Below are 18079 nucleotides of genomic sequence, written 5' to 3'. Positions count from 1 at the left end.
GGCCGCAAGACGTGAGATGTCATCTGGAGAGAGAGGGGAGAAAGAGGTCAGAGCACAGGGTAGGGCAGTGTGAGCAGAACTGAGCGGTGTCGTTTGACTTAGCAAACGAGGGGATCGGATGTCGTCGACCTTTTTTTCAAAATGGTTGACGAAGTCATCTGCAGAGAGGGAGGAGGGGGGAGGGGAGGAGGATTCAAGAGGAGGAGAAGGTGGCAAAGAGCTTCCTAGGGTTAGAGGCAGATGCTTGGAATTTAGAGTAGAAAGTGGCTTTAGCAGCAGAGACAGAGGAGGAAAATGTAGAGAGGAGGGAGTGAAAGGATGCCAGGTCTGCAGGGAGGCGAGTTTTCCTCCATTTCCGCTCGGCTGCCCGGAGCCCTGTTCTGTGAGCTCGCAATGAGTCGTCGAGCCACAGAGCGGGAGGGGAGGACCGAGCCGGCCTGGAGGATAGGGGACATAGAGAGTCAAAGGATGCAGAAAGGGAGGAGAGGAGGGTTGAGGAGGCAGAATCAGGAGATAGGTTGGAGAAGGTTTGAGCAGAGGGAAGAGATGATAGGATGGAAGAGGAGAGAGTAGCGGGGAGAGAGAGCGAAGGTTGGGACGGCGCGATACCATCCGAGTAGGGGCAGTGTGGGAAGTGTTGGATGAGAGCGAGAGGGAAAAGGATACAAGGTAGTGGTCGGAGACTTGGAGGGGAGTTGCAATGAGGTTAGTGGAGGAACAGCATCTAGTAAAGATGAGGTCGAGCGTATTGCCTGCCTTGTGAGTAGGGGGGAAGGTGAGAGGGTGAGGTCAAAAGAGGAGAGGAGTGGAAAGAAGGAGGCAGAGAGGAATGAGTCAAAGGTAGACGTGGGGAGGTTAAAGTCGCCCAGAACTGTGAGAGGTGAGCCGTCCTCAGGAAAGGAGCTAATCAAGGCATCAAGCTCATTGATGAACTCTCCGAGGGAACCTGGAGGGCGATAAATGATAAGGATGTTAAGCTTGAAAGGGCTGGTAACTGTGACAGCATGGAATTCAAAGGAGGCGATAGACAGATGGGTAAGGGGAGAAAGAGAGAATGACCACTTGGGAGAGATGAGGATCCCGGTGCCACCACCCCGCTGACCAGAAGCTCTCGGGTGTGCGAGAGCACGTGGGCGGACGAAGAGAGAGCAGTAGGAGTAGCGGTGTTGTCTGTGGTGATCCATGTTTCCGTCAGAGCCAAGAAGTCGAGGGACTGGAGGGAGACATAGGCTGAGATGAACTCTGCCTTGTTGGCCGCAGATCGGCAGTTCCAGAGGCTACCGGAGACCTGGAACTCCACGTGGGTCGTGCGCGCTGGGACCACCAGATTAGGGTGGCTGCGGCCATGCGGTGTGGAGCGTTTGTATGGTCTGTGCAGAGAGGAGAGAACAGGGATAGACAGACACATAGTTGACAGGCTAGAGAAGAGGCTACGCTAATGCAGAGGAGATTGGAATGACAAGTGGACTACACGTCTCGAATGTTCAGAAAGTTAAGCTTACGTAGCAAGAATCTAATTGACTAAAATGATTAAAATGATAGAGTACTGCTGGGGTAGGCTAGCTGCGTTGTTGACACTACCCTAATCAAGTCGTACCGTTGAGTGTGAAGTTTCTACCAATGCTGCTTATCGGGAGCTAGCTGGCTAGCTAGCAATGTTGGTTACGTTACGTTGCGTAGGAGAACGACAATAGCTGGCTAACTAACCTAGAAAATCGCTCTAGACTACACAATTATCTTTGAAACAAAGACGGCTATGTAGCTAGCTATGTAGCTAGCTACGATCAAACAAATCACACCGTTGGGACTGTAATGAAATGAAGTGAAAAAGTGGTGAGGGAATGAAAAAGGGATGCATGCTACAGGGTGAGGAAATGAAAAAGGGGATGCATGCTACAGGGTGAGGGAATGAAAAATGGGATGCATGCTACAGGGTGAGGGAATGAAAAGGGGATGTATGCTACAGGGTGAGGGAATGAAAGGGGGATGCATGCTACAGGGTGAGGGAATGAAAAGGGGATGCATGCTACAGGGTGAGGGAATGGAAAGGGGATGCATGCTACAGGGTGAGGGAATGGAAAGGGGATGCATGCTACAGGGTGAGGGAATGAAAAGGGGATGCATGCTACAGGGTGAGGGAATGAAAAGGGGATGCATGCTACAGGGTGAGGGAATGAAAAGGGATGCATGCTACAGAGTGAGGGAATGAAAAAGGGATGCATGCTACAGGGTGAGGGAATGAAAAGGGGATGCATGCTACAGGGTGAGGGAATGAAAAGGGGATGCATGCTACAGGGTGAGGGAATGAAAGGGGGATGTATGCTACAGGGTGAGGGAATGAAAGGGGGATGTATGCTACAGGGTGAGGGAATGAAAAGGGGATGCATGCTACAGGGTGAGGGAATGAAAAGGGGATGCATGCTACAGGGTGAGGGAATGAGAAAGGGATGCATGCTACAGGGTGAGGGAATGAAAAAGGGATGCATGAAACAGGGTGAGGGAATGAAAAGGGGATGCATGCTACAGGGTGAGGGAATGAGAAAGGGATGCATGCTACAGAGTGAGGGACTGAAAAAGGGATGCATGCTACAGGGTGAGGGAATGAAAAGGGGATGCATGCTACAGGGTGAGGGAATGGAAAGGGGATGCATGCTACAGGGTGAGGGAATGAAAAGGGATGCATGCTACAGGGTGAGGGAATGAAAAGGGGATGCATGCTACAGGGTGAGGGAATGAAAAGGGATGCATGCTACAGGGTGAGGGAATGAAAAGGGATGCATGCTACAGGGTGAGGGAATGAAAAGGGGATGCATGCTACAGGGTGAGGGAATGAAAAGGGGATGCATGCTACAGGGTGAGGGAATGAAAAGGGGATGCATGCTACAGGGTGAGGGAATGAAAAGGGGATGCATGCTACAGGGTGAGGGAATGAAAAGGGGATGCATGCTACATGGTGAGGGAATGAAAAAGGGATGCATGCTACAGGGTGAGGGAATGAAAAAGGGGATGCATGCTACAGGGTGAGGGAATGAAAAATGGGATGCATGCTACAGGGTGAGGGAATGAAAAGGGGATGTATGCTACAGGGTGAGGGAATGAAAAGGGGATGTATGCTACAGGGTGAGGGAATGAAAGGGGGATGCATGCTACAGGGTGAGGGAATGAAAAGGGGATGCATGCTACAGGGTGAGGGAATGGAAAGGGGATGCATGCTACAGGGTGAGGGAATGGAAAGGGGATGCATGCTACAGGGTGAGGGAATGAAAAGGGGATGCATGCTACAGGGTGAGGGAATGAAAAGGGGATGCATGCTACAGGGTGAGGGAATGAGAAAGGGATGCATGCTACAGGGTGAGGGAATGAAAAAGGGATGCATGAAACAGGGTGAGGGAATGAAAAGGGGATGCATGCTACAGGGTGAGGGAATGAGAAAGGGATGCATGCTACAGGGTGAGGGACTGAAAAAGGGATGCATGAAACAGGGCGAGGGAATGAAAAGGGGATGCATGCTACAGGGTGAGGGAATGAAAAGGGGATGCATGCTACAGGGTGAGGGAATGAAAAGGGGATGCATGCTACAGGGTGAGGGAATGAAAAAGTGATGCATGCTACAGGGTGAGGGAATGAAAAGGGGGATGCATACTACAGGGTGAGGGAATGGAAAGGGGATGCATGCTACAGGGTGAGGGAATGAAAAGGGGATGCATGCTACAGGGTGAGGGAATGAAAAGGGATGCATGCTACAGAGTGAGGGAATGAAAAAGGGATGCATGCTACAGGGTGAGGGAATGAAAAGGGGATGCATGCTACAGGGTGAGGGAATGAAAAGGGGATGCATGCTACAGGGTGAGGGAATGAAAGGGGGATGTATGCTACAGGGTGAGGGAATGAAAGGGGGATGTATGCTACAGGGTGAGGGAATGAAAAGGGGATGCATGCTACAGGGTGAGGGAATGAAAAGGGGATGCATGCTACAGGGTGAGGGAATGAGAAAGGGATGCATGATACAGGGTGAGGGAATGAAAAAGGGATGCATGAAACAGGGTGAGGGAATGAAAAGGGGATGCATGCTACAGGGTGAGGGAATGAGAAAGGGATGCATGCTACAGAGTGAGGGACTGAAAAAGGGATGCATGCTACAGGGTGAGGGAATGAAAAGGGGATGCATGCTACAGGGTGAGGGAATGAAAGGGGGATGTATGATACAGGGTGAGGGAATGAAAGGGGGATGTATGCTACAGGGTGAGGGAATGAAAAGGGGATGCATGCTACAGGGTGAGGGAATGGAAAGGGGATGCATGCTACAGGGTGAGGGAATGGAAAGGGGATGCATGCTACAGGGTGAGGGAATGAAAAGGGGATGCATGCTACAGGGTGAGGGAATGAAAAAGGGGATGCATGCTACAGGGTGGGGGAATGAAAAGGGGATGCATGCTACAGGGTGAGGGAATGAAAAGGGGATGCATGCTACAGGGTGAGGGAATGAAAAAGGGGATGCATGCTACAGGGTGAGGGAATGAAAAGGGGATGCATGCTACAGGGTGAGGGAATGAGAAAGGGATGCATGCTACAGGGTGAGGGAATGAAAAAGGGGATGCATGCTACAGGGTGAGGGAATGAAAAGGGGGATGCATGCTACAGGGTGAGGGAATGAAAAGGGATGCATGCTACAGGGTGAGGGAATGAAAAGGGGATGCATGCTACAGGGTGAGGGAATGGAAAGGGGATGCATGCTACAGGGTGAGGGAATGAAAAGGGGATGCATGCTACAGGGTGAGGGAATGAAAAGGGATGCATGCTACAGGGTGAGGGAATGAAAAGGGGATGCATGCTACAGGGTGAGGGAATGAAAAGGGATGCATGCTACAGGGTGAGGGAATGAAAAGGGGATGCATGCTACAGGGTGAGGGAATGAAAAGGGGATGCATGCTACAGGGTGAGGGAATGAAAAAGGGGATGCATGCTACAGGGTGAGGGAATGAGAAAGGGATGCATGCTACAGGGTGAGGGAATGAAAAGGGGATGCATGCTACAGGGTGAGGGAATGAAAAGGGGATGCATGCTACAGGGTGAGGGAATGAGAAAGGGATGCATGCTACAGGGTGAGGGAATGAAAAAGGGATGCATAATACAGGGTGAGGGAATGAAAAGGGGATGCATGCTACAGGGTGAGGGAATGAAAAGGGATGCATGCTACAGGGTGAGGGAATGAAAAGAGGATGCATGCTACAGGGTGAGGGAATGAAAAAGGGATGCATGCTACAGGGTGAGGGAATGAAAAGGGGATGTATGCTACAGGGTGAGGGAATGAAAAGGGGATGCATGCTACAGGGTGAGGGAATGAGAAAGGGATGCATGCTACAGGGTGAGGGAATGAAAAGGGGATGCATGCTACAGGGTGAGGGAATGAAAAGGGGATGCATGCTACAGGGTGAGGGAATGAAAAGGGGATGCATGCTACAGGGTGAGGGAATGAGAAAGGGATGCATGCTACAGGGTGAGGGAATGGAAAGGGGATGCATGCTACAGGGTGAGGGAATGAAAAGGGGATGCACGCTACAGGGTGAGGGAATGAAAAGGGGATGCATGCTACAGGGTGAGGGAATGAAAAGGGGATGCATGCTACAGGGTGAGGGAATGAGAAGGGGATGCATGCTACAGGGTGAGGGAATGAAAAGGGGATGCATGCTACAGGGTGAGGGAATGAAAAGGGGATGCATGCTACAGGGTGAGGGAATGAAAAGGGGATGCATGCTACAGGGTGAGGGAATGAAAAAGGGATGCATGCTACAGGGTGAGGGAATGAGAAGGGGATGCATGCTACAGGGTGAGGGAATGAGAAAGGGATGCATGCTACAGGGTGAGGGAATGAGAAAGGGATGCATGCTACAGGGTGAGGGAATGAAAAAGGCATGCATGCTACAGGGTGAGAGAATGAGAAGGGGATGCATGCTACAGGGTGAGGGAATGAAAAAGGGATGCATGCTACAGGGTGAGGGAATGAGAAGGGGATGCATGCTACAGGGTGAGGGAATGAGAAAGGGATGCATGCTACAGGGCGAGGGAATGAGAAAGGGATGCATGCTACAGGGTGAGGGAATGAAAATGGGATGCATGCTACAGGGTGAGGGAATGAAAAGGGGATGCATGCTACAGGGTGAGGGAATGAAAAGGGGATGCATGCTACAGGGCGAGGGGTTTGACTCGGGAACCAGTGATGGTTTACAGGTCTTGAGCAACAGTTGCCACAGGTTTAAAGTGAGGAAGGGTCTTGAGTTAGGGTTGCCAGATCAAAGGTAAAGGAGAGAGGCTGGATGGTAGCCTCATAGCCTACTACTTGTGCTCTAAGTGTGAATTTAGGTCACACAAGCCGACTGTGTTTGACTCCAGGGTTGCCAGATCAGCAGTGAAGGACAGGGGTGGCTGGTAGCAGTAGTACTACTGTGCTGTCACTAAGTCAAGTGTGAGTTAAGATCATACACTTAAACAAGCTGAGGTGTTGGACCAGGGTTTGACGTGAAGTGTAGAGAAAAGGTCGGAGGTCATCGGATGAACCTGAAGTGGGTCAGAGGTTAATCCCTGTTTGACCGGTTCTCAGGTGGTCAGTACGGTCGTACACTCAATGAACTGCGGATTTGTAGCTGTGTTACTGTTTGTCTACACTCTCCAGTGACAGTTTGAACCAGAATACAGTCGCTTCAGGAGATTCATTCAAATTCCAATTCATGATATGAAAGTATGATTCATTTTCAATGAGAATATTGCATTTCCATTCACTTCCTGAATTGATGGAATTGAAATAGAATTGAGCCAAAACCATTACTGAAATCCAATGTTATCTATGCCCATAGTACCTTACCCAGATTTCTCACAGAACAATTTAGAGTTGGGAGGCGGTAGCCTGCAGCCAATGGGTTATAGTTGCATTTCCTCAGTCAATACGCTTTTGATTTCAGTCTGTGGCCTAGAATCAAACCACTGACAATCAATGTGATGTATATGGTGTGAAATGCCAGTGAGGAAAACACTTTGAATAGACTGAAATAGAATAGAATCAATAAGAATAGAATAGATTATAATGAATTAGCATGAGGGATACTCTTTCAGACCTGCAGAGAATGAATAGCATAGCTGATAGACGTTCTAGTTAAGGATGTTGAGGGTACTAACAGGGAAAGTAGTAGTTTGGTAGAGAAAATAGGGGTCGGTAACATTATTGAGTTGAAGGGTACCAATTTTGCACACTAAATTGAGGTGAATTGAATTGAAGGGAGGCAGGGCAATATCCTCCAGTTGTTGTTGCAGACATTGTGAAACACACACATACACACAACCACAAGGAAAATATAGTTTTGGTTGAGAAAATACAGGTCAGTTGAATTACAAAATTGAATTATGGAAGTGCATCACAGGCTGGCAAGATCCACTTATGGCTCAGGCAGTGTGAAAACACACATACACACAACCACACACACAACCACAAACACACACACATACACACAAACACAAGGAAAATATGGTTTTGGTTGAGAAAATACAGGTCAGTTGAATTACAAAATTGAATTATGGAAGTGCATCACAGGCTGGCAAGATCCACTTATGGCTCAGGCAGTGTGAAAACACACACACACACACACAACCACAAACACACACACACACAAACACACATACACACACGTACACACAGACACACAAGGAAAATCTAGTTTTGATAGAGAGAATAGAGGTCAGTTAAATTACAAAATTTAATTACCAAAGTCCATCACTTTACAAAACTCACTTTACAAAGTACAAAACACACACACACACACACACACACACACACACACACACACACACACACACACACACACACACACACTAATGTCAAGAGTGAATTAAAGTGAAAGCCAAGATCCTCTCACAGTATATGTTTTCCGACATCGTGACACACACACACACACACCGCACCACACCACACCACTAATTTCTCTGTGGAGGTTGAGTCTATTTATAGTGTATAGACTCATTTCTCAGTCGGCCTAATATTGAGTGGAGTGTTCCAGTCAGCCCATTGATCTGTGGGCTGGTGTTAATCACTGGGTGTAAGGATGAGCATATCCTCAAGCCTTCACCATCCCTCCTCATCAACCCTCCTCCTCGTCATCCCTCATCCTCATCATCATCATCCCTCATCATCATCATCCCTCATCACCCTCATCATCATCCCTATTCATCATCCCTCTTCATCATCTCTCCTCATCATCCCTCCTCATCATCCCTCCTCATTATCCCTCCTCATCATCATCTTCCCTCCTCATGTTTCCACAAGCACCTTAGATTAATCTGCATCCTCTTTCTCTCTGTCCTCCTTCACTATCTCTGACCTTCACTCTCTGATCTTCACTCTCTGTCCTCCTACACTCTCTGTCCATCCATCTCACTATTTATAGTCCTCTGTGTGAGTACCTTATACCAAACATTAAGAAACCCTAAGGTGTCGAAAGCGTTCCATTAGGATGCTGGCCAATGTTGACCCCAATGCTTCCCACATTTGTGTCAAGTTGGCTAGATGTCCTTTGGGTGGTGAACCATTCTTGATACACATGGGAAACTGTGGAGCGTGAAAAACCCAGCAGCGTTGCAGTTCTTGACACAAACCGGTGTCCCTGGCACCTACTTGCATACCCCGTTCAAAGGCACTTCAAGCTTTTGTCTTGCCCGTTCACCCTCTGCATGGCACGCAAACACAATCCCTGTCTCAATTGTCTCGAGGCTTAAAAATGATTATTTAACCTGTCTCCTCTCCTTCATCTACACTGATTGAAGTGGATTTAACAAGTGACAGCAATAAGCGATCATAGCTTTGACCTGGATTCACCTGGTCAGTCTAATGTTTTGTATCGTCACTTTATATCATCATGCTCTCTCTGCCTGTATTCTCCATCTCTCTCTATTTCTGTCAGTATCTTAAGTTATTCATCTCTCACCTCTCTCCCCTCCAGCAATAGTCTTAACCGCATTAAATGGAGTTAGGGCTTTTCATCTTCCCATCTCTCTCTCTGTTTGTCTGTCTCTCTGTCTCTCTCTTTCTAAGTCTTTATTTCCTCTCTCTCTCTCTCTCTCTCTCTCTCTCTGTTTGTCTGTCTCTCTGTCTCTCTCTTTCTAAGTCTTTATTTCCCCTCTCTCTCTCTCTCTCTCTCTCTCTCTCTGTTTGTCTGTCTCTCTGTCTCTCTCTTTCTAAGTCTTTATTTCCTCTCTCTCTCTCTCTCTCTCTCTCTCTGTTTGTCTGTCTCTCTGTCTCTCTCTTTCTAAGTCTTTATTTCCCCTCTCTCTCTCTCTCTCTCTCTCTGTTTGTCTGTCTCTCTGTCTCTCTCTTTCTAAGTCTTTATTTCCCCTCTCTCTCTCTCTCTCTCTCTCTGTTTGTCTGTCTCTCTCTTTCTAAGTCTTTATTTCCTCTCTCTCTCTCTGTCTGTCTGTCTGTCTGTCTGTCTGTCTGTCTGTCTGTCTGTCTGTCTGTCTGTCTGTCTGTCTGTCTGTCTGTCTGTCTGTCTGTCTGTCTGTCTGTCTGTCTGTCTGTCTGTCTGTCTGTCTGTCTGTCTGTCTGTCTGTCTGTCTGTCTGTCTGTCTGTCTGTCTGTCTGTCTGTCTGTCTGTCTGTCTGTCTGTCTGTCTGTCTGTCTGTCTGTCTGTCTGTCTGTCTGTCTGTCTGTCTGTCTGTCTGTCTGTCTGTCTGTCTGTCTGTCTGTCTGTCTGTCTGTCTGTCTGTCTGTCTGTCTGTCTGTCTGTCTGTCTGTCTGTCTGTCTGTCTGTCTGTCTGTCTGTCTGTCTGTCTGTCTGTCTGTCTGTCTGTCTGTCTGTCTGTCTGTCTGTCTGTCTGTCTGTCTGTCTGTCTGTCTGTCTGTCTGTCTGTCTGTCTGTCTGTCTGTCTGTGTTGTTATAGATTGATCCCCAGCCCCCCAGAGGGTTATTCAAGGTGTTCGCTCTTCACTCAACATATACACTGCTGCCTCAGTCGGCCTGTCTATCGATCACACAGGAAGCTGCAAACCAACACTCACATTACACATCAACTGAGACTATCTTACGTAGACATACTGGAAATCCTGTATAAGCCTATACACATAGAAAGTCTACATAAAGCCTTATGAGACATACTGGAAATCACATAATGCACTACTCTAGACATGATAGGTAATGGCTGTACTAATGTTTGAAGCTGCACATCAATGCTGACATTACAGATGAAGTGAGACTAGTATACAGATGTAGGATCTTAATTTGAACCAGTTTGCTACAGCATTATTCCTAAGGGAAAATCAAGTCTGAAAATGTCAAAGTGGAAAGCCTTTTTAGACCTGGGTGATCAAATTAAGATCCCACATCTGTACGCACTGGAAATCACTAGTCTGTACAGTAGACATGATCCATGATGGTTGTATGAATGGTGTGGGATACATATTATATCACAACTACAATTTCTTATGACATTACAGTGTAGAGGCGAATTCATATTCAGCCTATTTTTCTGTTCTTCATTTGCCTCAGTTAATGTTGTATGCAAAGTATGCATGAAATACATTACACGGTTGGACATTTCAGATCCAGTGAATTAATTACACAACTCCCTTTTCTCTCGCCTTGCCCCCTCCGTCCCTTCCTCCATCCCTCTCTCAGATCGGCACAGAGTGGGATGCCAAAGAGCGCATGTTCCGTAACTTCGGTGGTCTGATGGGTCCCATGGACGAGACAGTCGGGATGCAGTGGTGGGCCAAGGGCCCCAACGTGACCGCCACCGTGGTGTGGATCGACCCCACCAACGTCATCGCTGCCACCTACGATATCCTGATCGACGCCAGCGCAGAGTACACCCACTACAGACCCCCCCTGAACCAGCCTCTCAGGCCTGGGGTGTGGACCATACGGGTGTTGCATCACTGGAGCCCCGTGGCCGAGACGAGGTTTCTGATTAGTCCGCTGGCTTATATGAAGCATCAGCCTATAAGACAAGGTAAGAACACACACACACACACACACACACACACCACTGGCTTATAACAAGCACTAGCCTGTACGGCAAGGTAAGAGTACAGCCACAGCAATAGACACACACACACCACTGGCTTCTAACAAGCACTAGCCTGTACGGCAAGGTAAGAGTACAGACACAGACACACACACACACCACTGGCTTATAACAAGCACTAGCCTGTACGGCAAGGTAAGAGTACAGACACACACACACACACACACAGACACACACACACACCACTGGCTTCTAACAAGCACTAGCCTGTACGGCAAGGTAAGAGTACAGACACACACACATACACACACCACTGGCTTATAACAAGCACTAGCCTGTACGGCAAGGTAAGAGTACAGACACAGACACACACACACACACCACTGGCTTATAACAAGCACTAGCCTGTACGGCAAGGTAAGAGTACAGCCACAGACACACACACACACACACTGGCTTATAACAAGCACTAGCCTGTACGGCAAGGTAAGAGTACAGACACAGACACACACACACACACCACTGGCTTATAACAAGCACTAGCCTGTACGGCAAGGTAAGAGTACAGACACAGACACACACACACACACCACTGGCTTATAACAAGCACTAGCCTGTACGGCAAGGTAAGAGTACAGACACAGACACACACACACACACCACTGGCTTATAACAAGCACTAGCCTGTACGGCAAGGTAAGAGTACAGACACACACACACACACACACACACACACACACACACACACACACACACACACACACACACCACTGGCTTCTAACAAGCACTAGCCTGTACGGCAAGGTAAGAGATAGGCCTATATGTAGTGCAGGTCACATGAGTGTCAGTCTGTGATGTATGTGATATAATTGATGCAGTGTGTCTTGTCATGTTATAGGCCTATCATGGATACACACGCAAACACAAAAGCACATTTCCCATGAGGCCCTGCTGTGTTTACGATGCTCCTTCTAATCAACCCTCTGAGCTGTTGGAAGCCCCAGTTGTTTGTCACCAAGTCGACCGTAATCACCCTCAGTGTTTCTCATACATACTAAACAGTATGTTAAACACCTCCATATCACGCCGAGGAACACAATTACACAATTAAATCAATCTGCCTGTGTTAACTATAAGGGACCAGGACCCCTATTGTTTTAGCTAGAGTAATCGGCTGCTGTGAAAGTCACCCGAGAGTTGAGATGCTAACCTCGGTGTGGAGGCATATTCACAGCCCGACCTGTTTTATAATCGCACTGAGACCATTTTTAATTATGAACAGAATCAACAAATAAAAGTTAGCAGGCTTTGCCCTGACGCGCCGTGGGGTTTGGGGCCATGTGTGAGAGTGAGGAGAGAGGAAGCTAAAATATTCATCAATTGTTCATGAGTGTTTTTGTTTGTTTGATAGTTCGCTCGTTTGCTTTTTCTCTCAGTTGTAAATCCCTGTTGATGTGAACAGAAAATTGATTAACTCCACTTCCCCTCAAACTCCAAACTCTGTACTTGCACATAGTCAGAATGCTAAATTCACTCCCAAAGACTTTGGAGATGAGGGTAAATCGACTGCCTTTCTCCACTGTTTATGGAAGATAATCCTGAAACGTACTGCTATGCTCTCTGAGGTTATACTGTTGTTGAAATGTTTTATTACCCAAGTGAGGCGACACTGAGCTCTACTTTAGATTGTTTTACACTAAACTTTTTGGGTTAAAATAGCCCAGTTGGCCCATAATGCAGACAGTAGTCCTAAACTAGATCCACTGCAGCATAGAAACTATGGAAACCTGTGAGCTTCAGTATCAAACGGCCTTATATGGACTACAGTACAGTAGTTATCCATTGAGACAGTATTGAGGATAAAAACCTTTATGGGCTAGTTTCCCAGACACGGATTAAGCCTGGTCGTGGACAAAGAAGCACTTTCAATTGAGAATCCTTTTTAGTGTCTGGGAAAGCAGCCTTCCGGCTCCTACTCCTGTTGGATGGGGTTAGATGTCCTTAGATCCCATAGTCCTGAAGGTCGTGGTGGCACAGTAATCCTACAGCCTTGGCCTCCTCTCCACCTGCTCTAACAGCCTCTAGCCTTCCCATACAGATTTACAACCCTGACTATTTCCAGGTCTTTCTACTGCACGTAGCCTTTATGGTGTGTCTTCTGTTGTTGCCCTGGCTTAGCGCTGGCACCGTGGGCCCTCACACACACACGCACACACACACACACAGACACACACACACACACACACAGTAAAGTCGGTAGTTGGCACCGGGCAGTGGCAAGCTTGGCAGAACAACCAGGTGTCTGACTGCATCTCTGTCGCTAGCCCGTGAAAACGCTAGCGGCTAACAGCAGGGTGCGATCCCGGCACTGACAGAGAGAGAGGGAGAGGAGAGGAGAGCTGGGCTAGCGTACAATAGCCAGGCTGAGGAGGGACGGCAAGCGCCCCGGTGTTAGGAGCACTGAGGAATGTACAGCTTTACCTTCAGGGTGGAGGAGTTTTAGGGATGAGGTCATGGTCTCGTCTCGTCTCTGCCCCCTAGCTTCCAATGGCTTTATAAAAAGACACGAGGAACAGTCGTTGAGTTGTTTTACCAATTTGTGGCTTAGGAAATTATTTTATCTCTTGAGGGTATGAAGAGGCTTATAAATGTATGGTGTGTGAGAAGATGGTCCTATCTGCCCCCTAGCTTCCAATGGTTTCATAAAGAGACACTAAGTGCAGTCATTGAGACACTTGGTGCAGTCTCCCACTTTGTGGCGTAGGCTTACCCTAGAGAAATCAATAGCATGTAATTAACCAGTAACACAAAGTTTAGTCTCATCAAATGAGTTCACAGTTCCATTCCACCCTTTACAATCAAGTCAAAGTGGTTCGACTGATTTTCCTACTTAGATTCCCCCTTGATGACTCTGTCTGTTTACCTGCTCATTAATGAACACCATCTCCAGGACAGGCTCACCATAAAACATGAACAATCCATTTTTGTCCCCCTCTTTCTCTCGCTTCATCTCTCTCTTCATCTCTCTCTTCATCTCTCTCTTCATCTCTCTCTTCATCTCTCCCGCTCGCTCTCCCTCCCTCCCCCAGAGGACACGCTGAAGCTCCACAACGGACCAGCCAAGAACAGTTATATGGAGCAGAGTTTCCATGGCCTCAACCCCGTGCTCAACATCCCTGTACACCTGGGCCAGGTGGAGCAGGCTAAGCGCAACGCCGCCCTGACTGGCCCCGCCTTGGAGCACTGGGTAGACGGCCTGGTGGGTGCGATGTGGGAGGCTGGGGACGTGTGTTCCACCTCCATGACAGGGGGACCTGGAACATCCTGCCCCGTCATGCAGACCTGCGCCAAGACCCCCTGGAGCTCGCTCAGCCCGGACCCCAAGTCCCAGCTGGTTCCGCCGCACACCGACGGGCGCATCAGGTAGCAGTGGCGCCTCCGGCTGGACGGGAGGCCACACTGCCGGTCTTAAGTTTAAATAATTTATTTTTTAAGTCTCCTTTTTTTTCAGTTGACGTAATGGATCAGAAAAGAAGAGAAAAGATGGAAGTTGTGTTTTTTTTTAAGGTTGGTTGGAGGTTGTAGGAACGTTGAAGAGGAAGAGAATGTCTGGGGAAGGTTCTGTGGTGTTTCAGACTCCTGAAGTCTTCCTCTTTGGGGTTTGTGCCGGCTTTGTCGTGTTCTGTTTCCCAATGTATTCATTTTAATCTCGCCGCTGAGTTTACTGTGATTGATGCTGTGTCCGACGTAGAGACAAATGTTGCTTTGCCAAGCACCTAGTAAGGCCGCCTAGTCTGCTGCTAAATGGAAGAGCGATTGAGAAGTCAGTCAGAAGTCAGAGTGTTCGGGTGGAACAGGATAGTCGACACTGGTAGTGGACCAAGTTCTGGGCCCGTATTCACAAAGCCTCTCAGAGTACGAGTGCTGATTTAGAATCAGTTTTCTCTTTTAAATCATAATGAATATGATTATATAGACAGGGCGGGACCTGGTCCTAGATCAGCACTTGTACTCTGAGGTGCTTTGTGAATACGAGGCCTGCTTCTCAAGGTTGGTTTGGCCTACATGTAGGGAGATAGACTGAACCGCAACCTCGGAGGGTGTCGCGAAGATGTATCTTTAAAAAAAAAAGCTACATTCTTTGCCTCGATCTTTGCGTATGACTGACAAAGTTACTATGGCACTTATTGACTTTCAGTGCCTGAACAGGAGAAAGGTGTGTGGGTGTGACTGGACTATGGTGAGGCATTAGTGCCAGTAGAAGTTGAATTCAATTCATGAATGATTGAAACTAGATTCAGTTCCTATTGGCACTGATATCACACCATACTGGACAGCCTGAAACTTGAAATGAAAGTATATCAGCTGTGCTTTCGCAAGAAAACAGACATTCTCAAGCTTATTTTTTCATTTCCTTTTCTAAGATTTTTTGTTAATTTGTTTTTAACGACAGTTTATGTTGCAAGTATGAAACAGAATATCTCTCAAAGTTATTGTCGAGTGAATGGAGTGAGTTGTCCACAAGTTGCTATTTATTTATAAGTTTATATAAATACAGAATATTTTTAGTCAATGACTAAATGACTACAACGCTGCTTTGGCAGCTCGATAAATATTTTTTTGTAAAGAGAAACTGCCTTTATTTACAAAGGCCAATGCCCCAATGAACCTGTATACCTATTTTGGGCGCAACAAACCTAATGCCCGCCTGTGTGTCCGTGATGTCCAGTCTGAATAGCTCTTCCTGTCTTGGTTCTTTCGTTGACTGTTTGCCAAGTCTTCATAACACGGGGAAGCACCCAGGACTGAAAGGTCACAGAAAGGTCAGCTTCCTCCTGACAACCTCCCTAACAGAGACGTAAACAAAAAAAGACAGAAACTCTCCAAAATGTGTGTTGAAGTCATTTCGTGGTGATGTTACATTTCCTACTCGGTTCCGTGTCAGTACCAGGATGTTAGTGATTGATGATGCTGTTCATGCTGTGGCAAAAATGGAAACAAATAGTGAATTATATCTTGTATCTTGATCAAGGAACTGTTGGATTGGGCCCAGGTAACTTTGGTTTTCACCTGTTCTACTACATGCTAAGTTATTTTGCTGCCATCAAGACTCTCTCTCAGATGACCACAGTTCAAACATAGCCTATAGCACAGTGCCCCCTTCTCCAACCACCATGGAGGGTAACTACGATCTGCCGCTTCGCTTGTTTGGCTTCAACTCAATTCTCCTCACAACCTAATTTGGTCCCAATTTAGAATCCAATCTGTGATTGTCAACATGATTTGGCAGTCAAACGTGCTAAGTGAATGTTTTCACCAGGGCTCATCAGCGATCATTAGTGAGTTAATCAATGGCCCAAGTTCACCTTGAACCTTGTTGGATGTATCGATCCTAATAAGTGTCAGTCCTGTCACTCAAACTTGAACTGTTGTGTGTTGTTGCCATGGTTACAAAGAAGGGCAATTTTGCCTATATAGGGCTCGCCAGCTTCTAGTGCTAAAACCCAGAAGTGAGTTACCTCTGGTTCGTTCAGCCTTTCCTATGGGGAAAGAATGGGGTTTTGGGATAAACACTGAAAATAAGGTCAGAGGTTAACACAGGCTTAGGAGATCTTATACAGTACACTTTGTTCTATGAGATAATATCAGTCAGTTAACATGACCTTTATTCATGTGCTTTTTTTATTACATAAATGCTTCAAAATTCACAAAGTGACGTTAACTGATGAAGATTATCTCCTAGAACAAAACGTACAAGATCTCCTAACCCTGTGTTTACCACAGACCTTATTTTCAGTGTTTATCCAAAAACCCTACAAAATTGCCATTCATTTTCCCATAGGCTTTGTCCAACAAACCATGGCGGATTTAGTGCCTACAAAAAGACACCATTACTATTTCTCTGTATTAGCTAGCTAGCTAATAACATTAACAGCTAGATGCAGATATGACCCTGACCTCCTTTTACTGGCAGTGCCATTATCACATTGAAACAAATACTTAAATTGACGAAAACTTTGCCCATTGTTCAAAAGTACAATTATCATTCTCGAGAAGTGAATTGAAATATGTTACTCGATGTAAAAGTCCTATTTTGTTACAAAAAAATGAAGAAAATGTACATAAATATTTTGTATTGAAAATATGTTTCAAACTCATTCTATGTAAATACCGATGCAGTGTGGAAAGATTATGAAGTGGAATTATAGTAAAAGAAGAACTGATAGCTAGTGTTACTTGTTGCTAGTTGGGCACAGACTGATTTTAGATACATAACCTGTTTCAATGTTTTGGACAGATCTAAGGAGTAAGGAATGACTCAGAATTGGGTAAAGCTTTTAATATTATTCTTCGCCTTTCAGAGAACATCATGACAGATTGTTGTTCTCTCTGCTGGAATGTATTGTTCAGCAACTGTTGCACAAACGTCTCTGAACTCAACGTTTCCCGAAGCTTCTGGGGAAACGTCAAAGTTTCCTAAAGTTTCAGAGGGAAACTCTGTGCCTTAGCCATCTATCTATACTCCTGCCTAGGGGACTCTTCAAACGTTCTGTCCATCTATGAACATTAAATTGCTACGGTCGTTTTTACTTTCCACAAAAAGTGAAAGAAGAGCACCAAGAGTTAGTCGACGTGATTTGATGAAATCTGTAACACCAAAAAAGATGTCCGCTGTTGTAAATACCATGCCTTCTTGTCTTTCGCTTTTACATTTTTGTGGATATTTTTTTTTTGTTGGTACATTTTTCTGACTGCTTTTTTTTTAATTAAAGAGCTCTCTCTAAATCTTGTCTCGTTATTGTGTGGATTTTTATGCTTAAACACTTCAAGTTTATGACATGAGTTGTCACGAAATCCTTGTAACACATGTCCTTCTCAATTATTTATGCACTTTTAAGTAGCCATAATTGCATTTTACTATGGAAACAAAGTGTCAATTACACCACAATTAAAGTGATAGCACGGTCAAACAGTTAAGTCATTCCCACAGTTGTTTAATAATCACCCCAGCTTCACCCTCTTAAGTATTTGTTTCATTACTTGAAGTTGCTTCCACATGTTTTCCATGACTTAA

General features: G+C 46.4%; 1 protein-coding gene across 1 annotated transcript in view; it reads left to right on the top strand.

Annotated features, from left to right (window-relative positions):
- The window catches only part of LOC115123710 (xylosyltransferase 1-like), a 182230-nt gene extending 164446 nt beyond the window's left edge, over positions 1-17784 (top strand). Inside the window, exons 10-11 of the mRNA XM_065006175.1 lie at positions 10656-10989; positions 14094-17784. Coding sequence (XP_064862247.1) covers positions 10656-10989; positions 14094-14431 — 672 coding nt within the window. The 3' untranslated portion in view covers positions 14432-17784. The remainder of the gene's footprint in view (positions 1-10655; positions 10990-14093) is intronic.
- Positions 17785-18079: the final 295 nt, after the last annotated feature.

This window comes from Oncorhynchus nerka, linkage group LG21, assembly GCF_034236695.1.
Source record: "Oncorhynchus nerka isolate Pitt River linkage group LG21, Oner_Uvic_2.0, whole genome shotgun sequence".
NCBI lineage: Eukaryota > Metazoa > Chordata > Actinopteri > Salmoniformes > Salmonidae > Oncorhynchus > Oncorhynchus nerka.
Note: the sequence above shows the minus strand (reverse complement) of the source record. Positions and strands in the feature narration are given on the sequence as shown.